Raw genomic sequence first — 20,587 nt, 5'->3', positions numbered from 1 at the left:
AATGTTGGAAGCTTTCCGTAGGCGTACCAGTAATTGTGACTATCGTAAGAACCAAATGGTAAACATGCAGTATACAATTATACATATATGATAGGGGACATTGTAACGAACGAACGTTGTAACGAACATTGTAGTGAACATTGGTAGTGTATAGTGTAGTACTCCCACTTTTACTCTTACATACCTACTAGGTAATTATTTCTTCGTAAAAGAGTAATAAGCATTTGAGAAACAATCAGTCCTAACAAAAAATACAACAGTTAAACCGACTTACCAGTGAATTAAATAACTTTGAGCGAGCAATTAAAAAAAAAAATGTGTAGTATAAAACAAATAACGTTCTCATCAACACACACTATGGATAACCAAACAATATTCTTGCCTCACAGACGCACGCAGCTCGTAGGCTCAAACCCTCCTCCAATCCATCTACTCACATCTATGCCACTTACTGCAACAAGTACCGTCTTCACTCGCAATCCGCAAGCGAGCCGCGATGGACGCGCTTAAGCCTCACTGAGGCAGGCATAGACTATAAAAAATATTAAAATAGACTTGTCACGGTATATTTTTTTATAGTCTACGAGATCTTTAAGTTAGTTAATTAACCATGGGTGCAGATAGGCCTAATGGTGTGGCCAACTACTGCAGGAGACCGCCGCAGCGTCCGCTGTTGCAGAAATTGCAGTACGCTATATGGAACCCTGAGGAACGCACGTTTTTAGGCCGCACGCCGCATAGATGGGGTAAGTTTAGTCAATAAGTCCAACTTAGTACTGAAGTAGAAGGCTGTGGTGAGATATATAACTTGATTCGCACCGGCTTGCCGATTTTAAACCAATCGGGATAGGATACCTTTGGGAAGACAAAGCTTAGAATTGACCGAGGATCATGACGCACCGCCACCAGGAGAAAGGTAAGGTAAGGATCCTAATGTGTACATAAAGGATGACTCACGTTAGACCGGGCCGTGACCGGGCCGGAGCTTCCGGCGCTTCGTTTTCTATGGAAAGCATCACGTGATCACCTGTCATGACATAGAAAAGTAAGCGCTGGAAGCTCCGGCCCGGTCACGGCCCGGTCTAACGTGAGTCATCCTTAATTGAGTTAATTATGGCCTATACTGGATGATTTTGGGGTCGTGACTCCGAATGTTACAAAAGGAAGGGATGGTCATAATGTGGTCATAATAAACAAATTTCCCTATGAGACTAACCACAAAATCGCGAAAATAAATCTAATGTTCACCCTTGAGGGACCGAAGTATAAAGGATCACTCACGTTAGACCGGGCCGTGACCGGGCCGAAGCTTCCGGCGCTTACTTTTCTATGACATGACAGGTGATCACGTGATGCTTTCCATAGAAAACGAAGCGCCGGAAGCTCCGGCCCGGACACGGCCCGGTCTAACGTGAGTCATCCTTAAGGTGTTACTTTCATGTGCGGAATAAATATTTTCGTCAAAATTTTCATGGGCCCCAAGATTTTTCAGTAGAAAATTAGTCAAATAATATTAATTTAAAAGTTAAAATGAATTCGCCATTTAGTCATCTGACTTGTCATCCTAAAAGCATTCACTCAGCTTTTTAGTCGAAAGATAGAATTGAGAATACATTCAAGCGGCGGCGATTTAATTGTTTTACAGGTATATTCCGCGTTTTCATTGGAAAACCAAACGCAGGGATTTTCCTTCGCCCTTGGCCGCCGTTCAAACCCATAAATAACTATTGTAACTAACTAACGTTCCTTATATCCAGCACTTTCAGCAGTCAATTAGTTTTAGTTTAACGTTAACGACGCCATTAAACTCGAGTTGGATTGTGGTTTGGTTGGTAGGTGAGGTTTGTATTGTAAAGTAGACGAATATGTATATTAAAGTACAGAAATAGTTATTTGTTTAGGAGTTTTGTAGAGTAGCGCTACCTCGTTTCACGCAAAATAGGCACATTGGATGTCGATTTGCGGAAAATGCCCAGCATAACTAACTAGTTATTTGTTTTACAAGGGGGCAAAATTGTTGTTTAATCGCTCGTGCTAATATTAATACCCGAGCAAGCGTAAGATTCCAAAATTGTGGAATCGAGATGTGGAATCTTGAGCGTTATTGCGAGGGTTACAACTGTTACAAGGCACGAGGGTTAAACAAACTTTGCCTCCGAGTGATACACAAAAATTCTCACCACACCAACGCAAGAAAAATACTAATTATGAAATACCAATTCGATATGACTTTTATCCGTAAGCAGTAATGGATTGTGTACGAGATTTACATGAATCACGCAAATCGGGTTATTTTGGACTTCAACCAGATCATAGCTAAAATGGATTTACTGCTGAAAGCACTGTAATATTTGCAACGGCTGAAAATATGGCTGTACAGTATGTTTCAGTTACTTTTTTGTTTGAAAAAAACATACTTACTAGGAAGTAGGTATTTCATTCGATAGCGTGACGTGCGTTCGCGTATGTCTATTTTTGTATGGGATTTTGTACAGCGCGCCAAGCGGGACGTTTTGGAAACTCAAAATCCCATACAATATGACACTTAACGCAAACGAGTATGTCACGTTAAACTATCTAATGAAATTAACACTAGCTAGGGGTACGGTTAGTTCATCCTATTGTCATTAAGTTAGGATTCAATGATAGGATATTAGGTACCTACTGAAGATATCTAGGGAACTCCTGAATCACACACACACACACATTTATACTCGTAGTATTTAGTATGGCTACCGATTAGACTTATATTAACCGGGATATAGATTGTGATTACCTTTTGTATTGCTTATAAGCTCCCGATATTTCGACGTAGTTACATACATCTTGTTCACGGGTGACTGAAGATAGCGGGTGTCAAAGTTGTGTAGAACGCGCTCGTCTACCCTCATTCTTGCGCGTCGGCTGCGTTCGCTTTCAACTTTACCATCGGTCGCATTCACACCCCGTCAATATAAGTCCCTTCCAGCTTCCAGCGCTTACTTTTCTATGACATGACAGGACCTTTCCATAGAAAACGAAGCGCCGGAAGCTCCGGCCCGGTCACGGCCCGGTCTAACGTGAGTCATCCTTAACCGGGAATCATTCAAAAATTCGCAACCGATTGTCGCGCATTGTTCGAAAATATCGAAAACAGTACCTGCTTTAAAATAGCCCAGCATTACTGGTTTACTACCACAGTTTCTACGGTTCCATTAGTGTAGAGTACCTACAGGGGAGTGCGTCACGAGTTTACGTCTTCCACAAATAGTGGCGACCTCGCAATAGTTTCATACTTCATACATATAAACATGCTCCTTCCGCCCTAAGAGGAATATTAGATTTCGTAAAATATGGGTTAAAGTTAAAAAATGTGTGTCAATGTTTACGTTATAAGGCATTCATTTATTTACACAATACAATAAAAATGTGCATACTACATAAAAAAAAGATACAGAAATTGAGAATAGTTATTTGTTATACAAGGGTGCAAAGTTGTATTTTACGCGCGAGTGTGGAATTGAAACACGAGCAAGCGAAAGGATTATATAGTTGAACCACGAGCGAAGCGAGTGGTTCTAAAATAGAATCCTGAGCGTAGCGAGTGTTTCAACACACGAGAAGTAAAATACATTTGCACCCGTGTGTAACACAAAACTTTTCCCCTCACTATAGCGAGGAAAGTGCAACATCCACAGGCGTTAGATCATCTTCATCACTGGAATCACTAATATTTTTACGATATTATAACAGAAAACACTATAAAATCTGATTTTTACGTGAGTCGGTGAGAAGAACAGTAAAAATTTTGTTGACAATGTTGACATTTCTGTTCTGACGTATGAAATGTCAACGATGCGTTTTGAAATTGCATCGACTCAACTTGTGCGTTCAGAATTATATTTAACATCATTATAAAAAATCTAACGTTTCTTATGGAATTTTAAGGTTTATGACTTAAAATTATTAAATAAAGCTATATTTGGTATTTTCTATTAAATTCTCAAACCATATTAATATCGAACGAACCATTATTATGAGCGTTTTACGTTTTGTTATCTGTCAAGCTACTTAAACACGCTCCATCCAAGGTCAAATTACTTTCCCCACTAGTGGATAAAATGCGTTTTCCCCCGCTTGTTTTAAAGGATAAAAGACGGCTTTCCGAGCTAGTGAGGGGAAAAAATCTTAAAAAATAATCTAGTTACATGTAAGAAACGCAACGCAGGCTTCGTCTGGTGGCTACAAATGCAAATCAGCAACATGCTTCATCCCAAAAATACCAATTATGATATCCGCAACAGGCCTCGTAATTTTTTTTAAGTATATAAGGTAAAACATTATGCTAATTGTGCTTATGAAATTAAATTAAGTTTGCTAATGCCCATTATTTATTTATTCCTAAAGGATGACTCACGTTAGACCGGGCCGTGACCGGGCCGGAGTTTCCGGCGCTTCGTTTTCTATGGAAAGCATCACGTGATCACCTGTCATGTCATAGAAAAGTAAGCGCCGGAAGCTCCGGCCCGGGCACAGCCCGGTCTAACGTGAGTCATCCTTAACAAGATTGCATATTAGGAGCATTCCACGGGCTGTCCCGTACATACGCATTTAATGTCCTGTGTTGCGTCTTTTTTTCGGCAGGTTATTTTTATGTACATATTTTTGACCATTTGTCATAGAAAAGGATGCTCTTATACCTGCAAATCTTCAGAAAATTCGCGTTTGTACGGGACAACTGTAGACACTTTCATGTAATGCTCCATTATAGCCGAGCACTACGTACGGTGTCTAGAGTTAGACCAAGATAAGTTTGCAGCGATTTTGATATTTTACGGTACTTGAATACTAGGTACAATTGCTTAAAATAGCTACTGGGACTTAAACATCAAACATTTATTCAACAAATAGGCCACAGGGGCACTTTTACATGTCAATTTTTACAAACAATAAAATTAACCAAAAATTACAAAAATCAATTACTGTATGAAATCAATGAAACATTAGATACTTTGTTAGAGATCCAGTCTCTAAATGTCGTATTACACAAAAAAAAAACGAATACACTACTAAAATTGTTTAGAGATGTAAAAGTCTCTAGGTGTCATAGGTAAAATATATATAATAAAAAAACCGGCCAAGTGCGAGTCGGACTCGCGTTCCAAGGGTTCCGTACATTACACAATTTAAACAATGTATTTTTTATGTGAAACGTGAGTGAAATGTCTTTTAAAAACCCGTAGGGGTCGGATTAAAAACTAAGTAAGTCCGACTCACGCTTGACTGCACATTTCTAATAGATTTTCCTGTAATCTATAGGTAAAGAGCTATTTTGTGTATTTTTTTCAAAATTTTAGACCCAGTAGTTTCGGAGGTAAAGGGGGGAATGGTAATTTTTTGCCTATTTTCTTGAATAACTTTTAAACCGTTTATCCTAAAATTATAAAAAAAATATATTTGAGATTCTCACAATAAGCTCTTTTATTTGATATGTAACACGATATAGTTTGAAAAACTTAATTTTTTAATTTTATCATTTATCCTCCAAAAGTGGCCCCCATGTTTAAAATTCTGTTGTTTACGTTACATGTCCGTCTTTGGGTCACAAATTTACATATGTATACCAAATTTCAACTTAATTGGTCCAGTAGTTTCGGAGAAAATAGGCTGTGAAGGACGGACAGACAGACGCACGAGTGATCCTATAAGGGTTCCGTTTTTTCGTTTTGAGGTACGGAACCCTAAAAACGATCATCAAATTATCCTTAGAGGTGTAAAGGGTCTCCAAGATTTGAATTGTTATATAAGTAATTAAAAGACAAGAAATTAAATCACTAAAGTTTAAACAGGATTAGCCAATGTATACCTAATTGTGACATTTTATTTAGGTCAGTTACAGCTTAACGAGACCTAAACATTCTGTGCTAGAAATAAGGCATCATTTGCCAGCAATGTCCAGTATATTGAATGTTGATTGATCGGGCAGTTTGAACTAGCTCGTAAGGGTTGCGACCGGGCCTCGACCCTGTTCTAATGATGTTAATGTAATACCTACATGTCTTCGTATATAACTGATCGACTTCCAGGGACAGATAGCTTACATTCTGTTTGTCCACCAGCAGCGAAGCAGTAGAAATTATCAAGTTTAGGAAGTTCAGAGCTGCAATTGTACTTCAAAAGAGCCGCATGAGGCTCGAGAGTCGTGATTTGCCGATCCCTGACCTAAAGCATGATACAATTACTTTCTCGCTCAGTAGACAGTCGGCCCGATTCGAACTTTAAGATACGTCAAAAATTTGCTAAAGATCGACATGTATCGAATATGTCAGTGTTAAAAGTGACGTTTCTTTAAGCAAAAACGTCACTTTTGATGAGTCCCCGGCAAGTTCGGTTCTCCATACAAACGTAGTTACGATCTCATAGATTGCTCTGAAACTTAGTACTTACAATACCTAGATCTGAAATTAGTTTATGTAGCTTCAGATACCATAGTAAAAAAAAATACAGCAAATTTAAGTTTTTCATACAATAGTACATTTTACAACTAGTGTGAAAAGACATTTCACACGTGTTGTAAACGACGTTTTTTAATACAATTGCGAAAAAATAATAAATTAATATATCATTAGTAGAATCATACCACCAAACCAAACCAAAACCAAAAGTACCTATACAGCCCGCGATACTTGAGCTGCCGCAGCCCGCGATACCTTGATACTCGTGCGCGCCCCGGCCGCGGCCGCCGCGGGCCCGGCGCGGGTTGGTCAACGACACCTCCGAGTAACGAGTGAGGCCCTGGTACCTGCTCAAGCTAAATTACATTTTAACTGCGTTTCGAAACTATAGTTTGGAACTAAAAAGTAAAAAGCACTAGTTGGAGAAATTGAGCTTCTCACACGCTACGCAGCCACAAAAAGTACCACTTTTTGAGCAACTGTATTAAAAAACTTGTTTTTGCTCTATTTCGATTGTTTTATATACTAGAGCTATATAAACTAATTTCAGACCTAGATTATATGTGCAAAGTTTTATTACAACCCAACACGCAGTTTTAAAATGAGAATGGAACTCCGTTTGTATGGGAAGGTGACGGCCGAGCAGTCGCGTGCAAGCCTTCACATAATGCTTTCTTGACCATTAGAATGTGCCTTAATAGTTATTTGTTATACAAGGGTGCAAAGTTGTATTTTACCCGCGAGTGTTTCAACACACGAGAAGTAAAATACATTTGCGCCCGTGTGTAACACAAAACTTTTCACCTCACTATAGCGAGGAAAGTGCAACATCCACAGGCGTTAGATCATCTTCATAACTGTAATCACCTATTTCTTTACGATATTATAACAGAAAACTCTGGGAGTTGTGTATTTTTACGCGAGTCGGTGAGAAAAGGTTTTAAGTAAAAAAATGTTGACAATGTTGACATTTCTGATGTATGAAATGTCAACGAATCGTTTTGAAATTGCATCGACTCAACTTGTGCGTTCAGAATTATATTTAACATCATTATAAAAAAACAAACGTTTCTTATGGAATTTTAAGGTTTATGACTTAAAATCATTAAATAAAGCTAAATTTGGTATTTTTTATTAGATTCTCAAACCATTTATTTAATGATAATTAATATCTAACGAACCATTATCATGAGCGTTTTACGTTTTGTTATCTGTCAAGCTACTTAAACACGCTCCATCCAAGGTCAAATTACTTTCCCCACTAGTGGATAAAACGCGTTTGTCCCCGCTTGTATTTTTTTTTTTTTTTTTTTTTTTTATTTATTGATAATGGGAAACAAACAGCGAAAGATGACACATATAGATAATTACACTTAAATACATACATAAGCCAAAACAGTTTCCACTACTGAAATTAGATAATTATGGTTGCTCAGACAAGACTTGTTTGTACAATTCAATTAAACTATCTCTAGATCTAGTGCTAAAGAACTAAACAATGCGAATTTGAAACCACAAACGTGACATGCATTAATTTAACTTAATTTTACAATAGTAAACTATCAAAATCAATTATATTATTTGCCCTAATAGTAGCAGAGTTATATTATATTATTTGTTCATTTGCTCTTAATTGCAGAAACAAATTTTTGTACTGACGGAATGAAAAACAAGTCAACATGAGAATATTTGTCATTGTAATATTTACACGCTCTTACGATAAGGGCCCTATTCGAGATGCACAACTGTCAGTTTCGGCTTCAACATCAGTTCAACAGTGGAATGAATCATTTGTTCATCAACTGTGGAAAGTATCATTTGGTTGTACACCAAAACTCATTCATTGAAAAAATTATGCAACAAAAATCAACTTTGTTTTCTTACTACTATACGGTTTAAAATGGCTCTGAACTCTGCGTGGTTCGGTTTGGTTTCGTTGTCACCTAACTGTGGATTGCTAATGTCAAATTTACCTATTTGACAACACACGATTTCTTCCATTCAACTGAAGTTCAACACGAAACGTCACTTAACGCATGTCGAATACCGCTCCTGTTCTTTGCGTAAGTGGTTCGATGGAAAGGGACAGCGAATAATTTAGAGGAGCGCGTGCGGGGGTACGCGCAGCGCAGAGAGGCGCGGGCGAGTAGCGCGGGGGAGTCGACCAGCCCATTTAGGATTTTATATAGTAAGGTTTGATCCCTAATTTCGCGTCTGATTTGAAGGGGTATAATATTATTTGAATCAAATTCTTTGAATTTATACTTCATCCGCCTGATAATTTATTTTTGAATTCCTTCTATTGCATTAATATGGATAAAGAAATGAGGACTCCATACTGTGGAAGCATACTCTAGGTGAGATCTTACGTAAGCATTATATAAAAGAATAATTGTTTTAGGATCTTTAAAATCTTTACTCTGCCTAAATATAAACCCGAGCATACTGTAGGCCTTCCGAACAATTTTATCAACATGGGCGGTCAGCCGCAACTCATGGTCAATATTTACGCCAAGATCTTTTATTTCCGTCACCTTTTTAAGGCGGTTGTCATTTATGGAGTAGTCATAAACTATGGGGTTACGTTTACGGGAAAATGTGATAGAACAACATTTTTCAATGTTAAGGCCTAGTTTATTGTTTTGACAGTAGTTATTCAATCTGTCGAGATCATATTGTAGATTGAGACAATCGTTATGTGACGTGATAACACTGAATATCTTCATGTCATCTGCGTACAATAAGACTTCCGAATGCTGAAAACAATCAATGACATCATTAATAAAAACGTTGAATAACAACGGACCAAGATGGGAGCCTTGAGGGACCCCTGACGACACAGGCACAAAGCTAGAAGTGTGACCTTTAACCGCCACCGCTTGGGTTCTGTTACGAAGATAAGATGTGAGCCATCTCAAAAGGTTGCCGTGAATTCCAAATGATTCTAATTTGCTTATAAGTATGGAATGAGGGATTCTATCAAACGCTTTAGAAAAATCGGTGTAAATGGCGTCCACCTGAGAACCTTTATCCATAGCGACCAGAGAATAATCAAGTAATTCGCAAAGGTTGGATTCAGTGGATCTTCTGTTAATAAATCCATGTTGTTGAGGAATAAGCATTGGTCTAATTACACGATATAGCGTATCATATATAATTTTTTCAAAAAGCTTAGGTATTACGGATAGTTTTGAAATACCACGATAATTTTTTATATTCCGTTTATCACCGCTTTTAAAGATAGGAACAACAATCGATTTTTTCCAGGCCTCAGGCATCACACCGGTCTCCAAAGAAAGGTTGAACAAAAAGCTAATTGGTGCTGCTAACGTTGTACGACATCTATGAAGAAAAACTGGATGGATTCCATCAGGTCCACTTCCTTTGGAAACCTGTAATGATTTTAAATAAGTTTCAACTATGGTTGATGTAATCTTAACATGGCTTAAAATATTATTGGATGGATTGTTATTAGTAGTGTTAATAGATAAATCAATATCTTTTACAAAGACTGACTGGAAAAAATTATTAAATAATTCTGAAATATGTTGACCACTAGAGCCTATATCATTATCTAAGAAGAGAGAGTCTGGTATGCCGCTATTATTAGTTTTTGATTTTATAAAGGACCAAAATGATTTTGAATTAAAGCGAATATTTTTTTCGGTTCTAGAAATGTACAGAGTATAACAAAAATCTTCTAACTTTTTTATTGTAGTTCGTAACTTTGAGAAGGCAATGTAGTCTGACTGTCTTTTATAAATTTTCCATTTTTTATGCATTTTAGTTTTTTTATTTATCAGTTTAATTAGCTTACACGAATACCAAATAGGATATTTTCTTTCGTTTGAATTAATAGTTTTGGTTGGTATAAGTGTATCTATTATTTCATTTAAAATTGTGTAAAAATTATCAACAGCTTTTTCAACGTTATCCGATGAAAGATAGTGGTCCCAGTCTACCTTCTGTAGTTCAGCATTAACCAAGTCGTAGTCTGCTGCAAAAAAACGACGGACGGTGCGAGGAGCTGGTTTCAGTGAGTGGTCGATCAACTTTAAATCAATATTTACACAAAATACCGGGTGATGACCATCTATTGGCACTAAAGGTTCCACAGATGATAACTTGCAAAAATTATTTGATATGACTAAATCTAATTGTCTATTATTTTTATTTGGGATATTATTAAATTGATGCCATCCAGTAAAACTAATAAATGCCGACAGCTGAAGTCGTAGCACGGTACGCTTATCACCATGCCTGTCACGTTCTAACAAGTATGTGAGTGCGAAAGTGACGGACTTAGTGATAGGGGAAACCATGCTGCGCGGGCTGTAATGTCAAAGAATTACAACTGGGATTCACCATTATCAAACTGTTTTCACCGTTATCCGCAGGTATCCAGACAGCATCCGTAATATTAAAATCGCCCAAAACCACAAATACGTCATCCGGGGAATCAGTGTATATGTCGGACACATGTTCAAAAAACGAGAGTTGAGATTCCGCCTGAAACTTGTTTTGGGGAAAATAACATGCAAATAGTCTCAATTTTTTAGCAATAGGACCCTGAGATAAAATAATGTCTATCCAGGTAATATCGGCATCTGGTAAATCTAATAAAGAGCGAAAGTCTCTTTGTTCTACATTGAGTTGACGGCGCACGGCAACAAGCGTGCCACCGCCGCGCGTCACTATATCGTATATCGTCGCGTATTGAAGGATAAACGACAACTTTCCGAGCTAGTGAGGGGAAAATTATATTGAATGCTTGGAAACGTCGTTAATTCACTGAGTGGAATACCATGCCATAACTTTGAAGTTGAAGTTAATGTATTGCTGCATTTTAATAAATTGATGATTCAGAATATCTGCCAAGTTAAACCAGTTTGACAGCACTGGCTTCCCTCGAATGCGGCTGACCCGTGGATACAATTCAACATTTTCAGTTTTTATGGTTCTGCTTTCAAGTCCATTCAATCTGCTAATGAGTACTGTATACAGCGTTTTTGTCGTATTATTAGGGTACAAAGCCTTGTCGACCATTTAGCACCACTTTACGTGTTCCCTGATAATTCATAATAATGTACACATTATCACACGGGTATAATGCATCGTTGTGAAGTGATAAGTGGTGTCGTGGTGGGGCGGTTAGCTGGATTGATTTGTGGAAAAGTCGGGTTTGATTCTTGTTACTATTTTATTAAATAACTAAGCCCTTTTTAGGTATACATAAATTAGTACAAGCACCTTACTCAATTGGCTCATACCTCATACACAGACAGAAAGTTAAAAAACCGGCCAAGTGCGAGTGGGACTCGCGCATGAAGAGCTTCGTACCATTACGCAAGAAACGGCAAAAAAATCACGTTTGTTGTACGGGAGCCCCACTTAAATATTTTTTTTCTGTTTTTAGTATTTGTTGTTATAGCGACAACAGAAATACATCATCTGTGAAAATTTCAACTGTCTAGCTATCACGGTTCGTGAGATACAGCCTGGTGACAGACGGACAGACAGACAGACAGCGGAGTCTTAGTAATAGGGTCCCGTTTTTACTCATTGGGTACGAAATCCTAAAAAGGTACTTGAGCCTAATTTATGTTAGTGGCGAGTTAAAATCTCCCAAACCGATCCAAAAATAGTTTTCGGGGCGTATAAGGTATTCTTAACATGGGTACGGAAAAAATTAATGGAAATACGAAATATATACACGAAAGCTACACAAATTAGTGAATATTCACTTATATTTATCTACTAGCTTGTGCCCTGTCGTCTGCGTTGAATTATGTTTTTGTGATAAAAACTGTCCTGTCCTTTCCCGGGACTCAAACTACTTTTATTAATATATATTTTCATAACAAATTTCATCTAAATCGGTCAAGCAGTTTAAGGCAGGCAGCAGTTACTTTCGCATTATAATATTAAATAGGTATTCCGAAGCTTCATAGATGTAATTGATGTCATTAACGGGTCTAACGCGATTAATTTTTTTATTTACTTCATTATTTTACCTTTTTTACGACGTTTCAGCAAGTTTGCACTAGCTGTGGTCACGGAAGACTGAACTGACGTCCCAGCAAAATGTCAATTCATATGTGCCAATCATAAACATAGTAGTATATACAAGTAGTTATAGACGCGCCACCGAGCGACCGGGGGTAAGAGAAAGAATATTCATATAAAATATGAGCAGCATAGGATTTTTCTCTTTCACTTATAAATTTCGGTATTTCGCTATCGCCTATCTATGATGCCACCCGGTCGGTGATAAGGACAAAGCATGGCACTATTTTCTCTTTCCTCTTATAGGAATCGCAATAAGACTTTTCTCTATCAGAGTGTCAGGCCCTTGGCCAATAGTTAGTTTTCCAAACCTCTCGACCTCGACCTTCCACCAAACGCCCAGCAATAAACTCACCAGTAACCGCAATCGATATCCCAAATTGAAATAGAGTCATGGATTGTTTACTTTGCAGCGCGAATCTATAGTTCGGTCAGGCGTAGGGTTGCCACCTTTTTTCTATACACATAGTATTTTTGTCAAAATATTGAAAAAATATAGTATTTACTGGGAAATTTAGAAAAAAAGGCACTGATTTGAGGCGAATTAAAAATCCAAGTCGCATACGATGCGATATCGGTGACATGACATTCTTGAGTGTTGAAAATATAGTATTTTTCGTACTATATTGTTTTTGTATAGTACAAGTGACTAAAATATAGTACGATACTATATATTATAGTATGGGTGGCAACCCTAGTCAGGCGCGTCTCACTCCGCGATTTCGTCGCGTCGCTACAAGTACCTGCGGCCGCCTCAATTTTGAGGTTTTGCCATAGTAATTGCCGCACACCGCTATGGAACGGACGTGTGCACGCGCTTGCGCCGCCTTGCGCGTAGTAGTCGCGTTTTTTTAGGGAGTGAATCTTCTGTACCTATTATATACTCTGTGGTTCGGTTTCAATTAGGTACTCGTACTTGCCACGCAGGGGTCTAGCCAAAATTCTGATGACAATTAATAGAAAACGCCAAAATCTTAATTAACAGTCTTTTTGTAGTACCTGTCATCCAGATACATTTTTAAGGTTCCGTACCCAAAGGGTAAAACGGGACCCTATTACTAAGACTCCGCTGTCCGTCCTTCTGTATGTCTGTCTGTCCGTCTGTCACTAGGCTGTATCTCATGAACCTAGTTAGACAGTTGAAATTTTTCCAGATGATGTATTACTGTTGCCGCTGTAACAACACTAACAACAAATACTAAAACAGAATAAAATAAATATTTAAATCGGGCTCCTATACAACAAACGTGTTTTATTCCGTTTTTTGCGTAATGGTACGGAACGCTTCGTGCGCGAGTCCGACTCGCACTTGGCCGATTTTTTTGCTTTTTGTTTGGCGATTGTCGATGTATCTACGATTTTTATAGCCAAGATATCATAAGTTTGTTAAAATTTAGTGTAAGTTAAATGTTCATTTTTGTTGTTTTAGTTTTAGAAATTAATCTAGATTTTAAATTTTTATTTGTACAAATAGTTTGCTTTAACCTAGGGAAGAGCGGTGCCTCCCGACACAGGCAACTTTTTCGGGCGGCTCGATCACCTAAATCATGGCAATTTGTGTTTAAAACAAATAAAGATTTTTGTATTTTTTTTTTTTTAAGATGAAGATCATATATCGACAATAGTTGTAGCCAGCGTTGGCCGAAACGTTAATGCAATTAACCTATAACCAGTACAAATTGAACCGTAAACTGTAACCGTCCGTTACGGTTTACGGTTCAATTTGTACTGGTTAATCGTTAATTGCAATTAACGTTCGGCCAACACTGGCTGTAGCCCCAACAAACTGAAATAGTAATGACAAATGACAATATTATAGACAGGCCGCGTAGCAAACATGCCAATCGCTTCGTAGCGATCGAAACGCAACTGTCACTTTCACACTAATATAGAAGAGTGATGGAGAAACATGAAGCGTTTCGTTGTCGTAGCGAAAGCGTCACCCTGACTAGGCTGGCTGTTTACTTTGCCTACACGAATATCGTCGCTATACTCAACCTCATATCTGCAACAATCATTTGATGGAAATGTCGCTTTTCTTTCATTCGGAATACGGGTGTTTTTGTCATCAAATGAGTGTTGCAGATACGAGGTTGAGTAAGTATAGCGGCGATATATACATTCTAGCTATAGCACGATGTAGTTTGGTTTCAATTACTTGCCACGCCTCAATGTCTACGTTAGACTATACAAGTATACATGTCTTACGCAGCGTACTACGTAGGCGAACAACACGCGAACGCGAAGCGAAGCGATAAGGCGCGGGGTGAATCAATCCTTTGATACCTATAGATGTGTCCTACGTGGGCGATCTCATTGCGAACGCGAACTTTGCTTTGCGTTCGCGAGATGTTCGCTTACGTAAGACGCAGCGTTAACATCGTTTATTCTCTTTGATACCTATACCGATCTATCTATCGGCACTCGCACACATGTCGCAATAATGTGATTTCGAAATTAGTGTCGGTTTCTTCGTACCGATAGCATGTCCAACATCCAATTGCACGATTGTCCAAAAAGTTTTATCAAAGTTTTCATCAGATACAGATCAAATACCACGATTTCTTTTCGCGAGATAAGTATAAAAACACAAAGGTACTAAAATAACGTATAACAGTTTTAGGAGTTCATAAAATGTTGTTTCATGTTGCTATTTGTAAAAGTCGGTAATGTAAATAAATCCTTGGTTTGTAAATCATATTTAAACGTCTAAGATATGATTTACACTATACAGTTGTTTATATTTGTATTATATTTGTTTACGTAAAAATTTCGGCGAGGCCGGGCAAAAGATGTTGGTTTTTCTATTCTGGTTCGGTGGCTCTACCTACTGTAGATAGCCTAGAATCTAACGCTAAGGTGGTTTTACAAAAAAAAAGTCCATAGAATTGGTGTGGAGATGATGATGTTTTTGTTTGAAACTAAATAGGTACATACACACAGCTGAAAAATACACTGTCGCTGTAAAATTGACCTATCCTGACCTGACCGTAGCACCAATTAAAAATATATTTGCACGAGCAATTAAGGACCTGGTGATTTTTTTTATTTCCAGGTGTAATCGGGCTGATCTACCTGGTGATGTATATCTGCATCATCATCTTCTTCTCCATCTGCATGTGTGGGTTGCTCGCCACCATGGATGAACGAGTTCCGTACTTCCAGCTCGCTGACTCCATCATAGGTAAGTTACTTGGAGCTTTACAGGAGTGTTTGACTGACTAGCTTCATGTATAGTCCTCCTCATCGTTTTCGATGACGGTGACCCCAAATAAACATTATGGACGTTGTCTAGTGTGAGCCCTAATGTGGCTGGCCAGGCCGAACTTGTTCTTAAGTGCTCTATTGCACGCGTGACAATAAAGTTGGCCAGCTGCGTTGAACGTGTACACGTAGGAGGGCTTAGGTCTTTCTTTCCGCAACTGGCGTTTTATGTCTAGCCTGGTGAGGCGGTTATCTTCAAATATTTTGACACCGTTATGGATGGTAGAACGCCAAGATGACCTTCTTCCAGCAGGCTCCTCCCAACGCTCAGGGTCGATGACACAAGCGCTCAGATGCCGTTTGAGCACGTCCTTGTAGCCGTGCTTGTAGCGCAGGTGCTGACCACCGTGCTGAAAACACATACAAACGTATGTAGGTGTCCCGAGTTCATGCTGTCAGCACATTACCGCTTGCCGCGGCAAAATTTCAACTGTCATGATGTGTCATCCCGATATTCCCGACACATTTTTTCTATCGGGAACGTTGGGATGTACGATTGGCAAGGCCCCTCGATTTGCAGATGATGATAACGCAAATGAATGCCATGAACCAGAAACCTTTCCCTCAGTTTTCACAAAACCAATCAGATCCCGTATTCCCAACTCCGCCACATCAATCACCAATCAGATAATTTTATTTTCCAGGAGCCAACCCCGGCATGGGACATCGTCCGCTTCTGTACGAGGAAGGGGCGCTCATCTGGTACGATGCCGATAATGATACGCAGATCAAGAGATACGTCGATAACATCAACGAGTTTCTCGCGCGTAAGTTTCTCTATACGCTGTTCTCATACCTTGCCCAGTAGGAAGCAGGGACATAGGTAAAAGCGTCATAAACAAAATACTCGATGAGATCAAATTGGAACCAAATGTAAAACTGTTTTACAAAAAAATTAAAACTTTTCTCATAGGTACATCATACATACTGCTTTGTTTGATCCGCCCTAAATGCGCCGTCTACACAATGTACTCGTATTAATAATGAAGAATGATCAATTTCCAGCGTACGAGAACAAATCTCTTCTGATCAACGGCGGAGTCAACCAGCGTGACTGTGGGACCGTAAAGCCGCCTCGGGCCGAAGTCTGTTCCTTCAACACCGATCAGCTCGGAGACTGTTCTGCTGCGAATGGCTTCGGGTACAGCAATAGGATGCCGTGCCTCATCATAAAACTTAATAGGGTGTGTAAAGTTACCAGCAAAAAATAATTATTTTGTACCTCCTGAATCCACAATGTAAAAAAAATGATCATTGTTTTGCTGATTCGCGATTTCGAGACTCGCCCTTGGCGGTGTATGTCCTTTCTCCCAAACATTTCAGCAGAATCGTAAATAAAATAAGTGTGCATTGAACAATTTGAACACCACACCCGCTTAGTTACTTCTGAAAGTACTAAGTTTCACCGCTTCTGCAAGCGTTCACTCTACGAATGCGTGTAACTCCAGAGTGACCAAGCGTTGCCTACCCTTAGAAACCTGTACACTTGTATATGCCTTTTGTGGTGGATTCCATAGTTCTTCGAGAAAACTGAAGCATGCGTTTTGCAGATATACAACTGGAACCCCGAGTTCTTCGATGACCCCAACGAGTTGCCGCCCGACATGCCTCCTGATATCAGGAACTATATCAACTCCACTACCTCTCCTCGAGAAGTAAGCGATTTTTACTGTTCATCTTTAAAAATATGATAAATAATTATAGGACGTTCTTACAAAAATTGACTAAGCCCTACACTAAGCTCAATAACGCTTGTAGCACAATCGGAATAGGACAAACTGCGAAATCTCTTGGACATTGATGAAATTTGGTAGGTATATGTGTTAATTAAAGGTCCCTGTTTCATGTCCACATCATTTGAAATTTAGGGACCTCGAGCAACCGCAGCCATATTGGAAAATGTGTGTCTTCCTGGAAAAAAATCGCACTTAACTCTGAATTTACGTATTCTATGGAAATATGGCGTAAGGCAACATGAAAGCTTATTAAATTCTACACAAAAAAAATCATACCTTTGCGGAAAAATTAAATCGCACACAAACGCGTCTTCATTGAGCTTGAGTTCTATAAAATCTCATCCATGAGAGATGTGTGTTTAAAGAGAAGTACCTATAGTTAGCAGCACCAAAGGCATAGTTAACAAGCTAAGCTAAACGTACGCTTTCGGTACCTAATCAACCAGATAACGAAAGGACGGCTTCAACTCTGAGTGAGAAGAAGCGCATTTAAATAGCAATTTTACCGTCTCACCTATATGGTTCAATACATTATAACATTTTAAACCTCTTTCAGCGTCGCAGAGTGTGGGTATCGTGCATGGGCGAGCGGCCGGCCGACGTCGAAGCGCTGGGTCCACTCCGCTACTACCCGTACCCAGGGCTGGATGAAACCTTCTTCCCGTATGACAACACTCCTGGATATCTCAGCCCGTTGGTTGCCGTACAACTACTCAAACCTAAACGTAAGCGTTATAGTGTGTTTCGTGCAAGCAACTTGTCCACTCCGCTGCTACCCGTCCCCAGGACTGGATGAAACTTTCTTCCCAACAACACTCCTGGATATCTCAGCCCGTTGGTCGCCGTACAACTACTCAAAACTAAACGTGTGTAAAAGTGTGTCTCGTGCAAACAACTTGCCCACTCCGCTACTACCCGTACTCAGGGCTGGATGAAACCTTCTTCCCGTATTGTCATATAGCGTGTCCGCCCTGTGCTAAAGGGGCTTTAGCTTAGTTTTTACCCATAAATACCTACATCTGATACATCACTAAGCATCAATAACATTTTCAATTTGAATATGCTTTGGTTAACAAGTATTTATGTTTCCAGTAAACCAGATCATCAACATTCGCTGCCGCGCCTGGGCCCACAACATACAGTTCACCGAGAGCCTGAAGGAGCGCCTCGGCTCCACTCATCTCGAGATCATGATCGACTGAGACCCTGGATAACTAATAAGATACGATGTCATCGGAGACGTCGACAAATTACCTTATCGTCTATCATATCGACTGAAAGTAGACTCATAAATACTCTTGGCCTTAGGCCTAATAGGCCTCCAAAACAATCGAACGTCCGTTATTACCTATAATACTTTAAACTCTTGCGTTTTGTACAAATAATTAATGTCATGGTCTAACACGATTAAATCGTCTTCCGTCTTCAGTGACCACAGCTAGTGGAACCTAGCTGAAACGTCGGAAAAAAGGTGAAATAATGATATTTGAATGAATGAAATGAATGAAATTATTTAATCCAGAAATATTTCCATATGAGGTTAGACATTTAAAACGAATTACATAATATTAATAATATATGATTCAATTAAATTGAACCGCTGGTGGCCTAGCGGTAAGAGCGTGCGACTTTCAATCCGGAGGTCGCGGGTTCAAATTCCGGCTCGTACCAATGAGTTTTTCGGAACTTATGTACGAAATTTTTTTTTTTTACTAGCCTAATTTAGTGTCCCACTGCTGGGCAAAGGCCTCCCCTCGTTTCCTCCACTCGACCCTGTCGTTTGTAGTGTCCCGCCAATCCGGATAAAATGCGTCTAAGTCGTCCCGCCATCTCCTTTTCGGCCTGCCTGCACCCCGGCCAGCACCATCTATGGTGTTCCGTGGCTCCCACTCGGTAACCATTTTGGCCCACCTTTCAGGGTGCATGCGGCAGACATGCCCAGCCCAGTCCCACTTAAGCTTAGCGGTCTGGACACCTACATCTACAATTCGAGTTCTGGAGCGCAGTTCCGTGTTTCTGATTCTATCAGTTCTGCGAACACCTAGTATACTGCGCTCCATCGCTCGCTGGCAAACCTTGAGTTTGGACTTTAACGCCTCAGTTAATGACCATGTTTGAGCACCGTAGGTTAGGATAGGCAGGATACACATGTCGATGAGTTTGCGCTTGAGACACAGGGGAAGGTCGCCCTTCAATAGCGCCTTCATGGACCAGAAGCTCTTCCAGGCGTTGTCAATACGTCTATTGACCTCTATGGTTTGCCTGTTTTCGAAGGAGGCTATCTGGCCCAAGTAAATGTACTCATCAACAAACTGTATATCCTGCCCATCTACCGTGACCCTGTGTTTTGCTCCATTGGTCATCAACTGAGTTTTCGCTCTGTTCATTGTGAGTCCAACCTCAAGGCTCGCTGTGCTGAGATCTTGTAGCATGTGTTGTAGTTGAGATGCCGTGTGGGAGAAAAGGACGATGTCGTCGGCAAAACGCAGGTTAGTTAACCGTTTATTACCGACGACAATGCCCAATCCTTCCCACGAGACCGCCAGCTTTTTGAATATCTCCTCTAGGCAACTGGTGAACAGTTTAGGAGACAGCGGGTCGCCCTGTTTAACGCCTTTCTCTATTTTATATATAGGACCAGGTGCGTGTAATTTAATGTTGGCTGTGCTGTTATTATAAATTGTTCCAACGAGTCCAACGTATGTCGGGTCTACACCCTGATTCTGCATGGCGGAAAATATAGCGGAGTGTTTGACGCTGTCGAATGCTTTGCTATAATCTACAAAACCAAGGTATAGAGGCACGCTGAACTCGTTGGACTTTTCTATTAATTGATTTAAAGTATGGAGGTGGTCAGTTGTGGAGAAACTAGGCCGGAAACCGGCTTGCTCGGGTGGCTGATGTTTATCTAGCAGTGGGGCAATTCTATTTTCTATGACCTTTATATACAGTTTGTAGATATGGGAGGTAAGACTAATGGGCCTGTAATTGTTTATATCAGACTTATCGCCTTTCTTGTGCATAAGTACTATATTTGAGTGGCATAATTTAGGAGGTATTTTACCGCTATACAAAATTGAGTTGAAA

The 20,587-nt window shown here is 39.6% G+C and overlaps 1 protein-coding gene and 1 long non-coding RNA gene across 2 annotated transcripts in view; both read left to right on the top strand.

Annotated features, from left to right (window-relative positions):
• The window catches only part of LOC134740517 (uncharacterized), a 96,743-nt gene that overhangs the window by 73,480 nt on the left and 2,676 nt on the right, over window positions 1–20,587 (top strand). The gene's annotated exons all lie outside the window — the stretch shown is intronic.
• LOC134740497 (sodium/potassium-transporting ATPase subunit beta-2-like) lies at window positions 462–20,547 on the top strand. The gene is made up of 7 exons (XM_063672996.1): window positions 462–746; window positions 15,556–15,684; window positions 16,409–16,531; window positions 16,770–16,948; window positions 17,315–17,419; window positions 18,057–18,225; window positions 18,593–20,547. The coding sequence occupies exons 1-7, from the start codon at window positions 611–613 to the stop codon at window positions 18,700–18,702; spliced, it is 951 nt and encodes a 316-aa protein (XP_063529066.1). The 5' UTR covers window positions 462–610; the 3' UTR covers window positions 18,703–20,547.

The sequence above is a fragment of the Cydia strobilella genome, chromosome 4 (genome assembly GCF_947568885.1).
Source record: "Cydia strobilella chromosome 4, ilCydStro3.1, whole genome shotgun sequence".
In the NCBI taxonomy this organism is placed as follows: Eukaryota; Metazoa; Arthropoda; class Insecta; order Lepidoptera; family Tortricidae; genus Cydia; species Cydia strobilella.
This window is presented reverse-complemented; position numbering and strand designations above follow the sequence as displayed.

Coding starts and splice junctions, on each gene's coding strand:
- LOC134740497 (XM_063672996.1), top strand. CDS start 611: ATGGGTGCAGATAGGCCTAATGGTGTGGCCAACTACTGCAGGAGACCG. Junction 16,949..17,314: donor TCATCATAAAACTTAATAGG/GTGTGTAAAGTT, acceptor TGCGTTTTGCAG/ATATACAACTGGAACCCCGA. Junction 17,420..18,056: donor CCACTACCTCTCCTCGAGAA/GTAAGCGATTTT, acceptor AACCTCTTTCAG/CGTCGCAGAGTGTGGGTATC.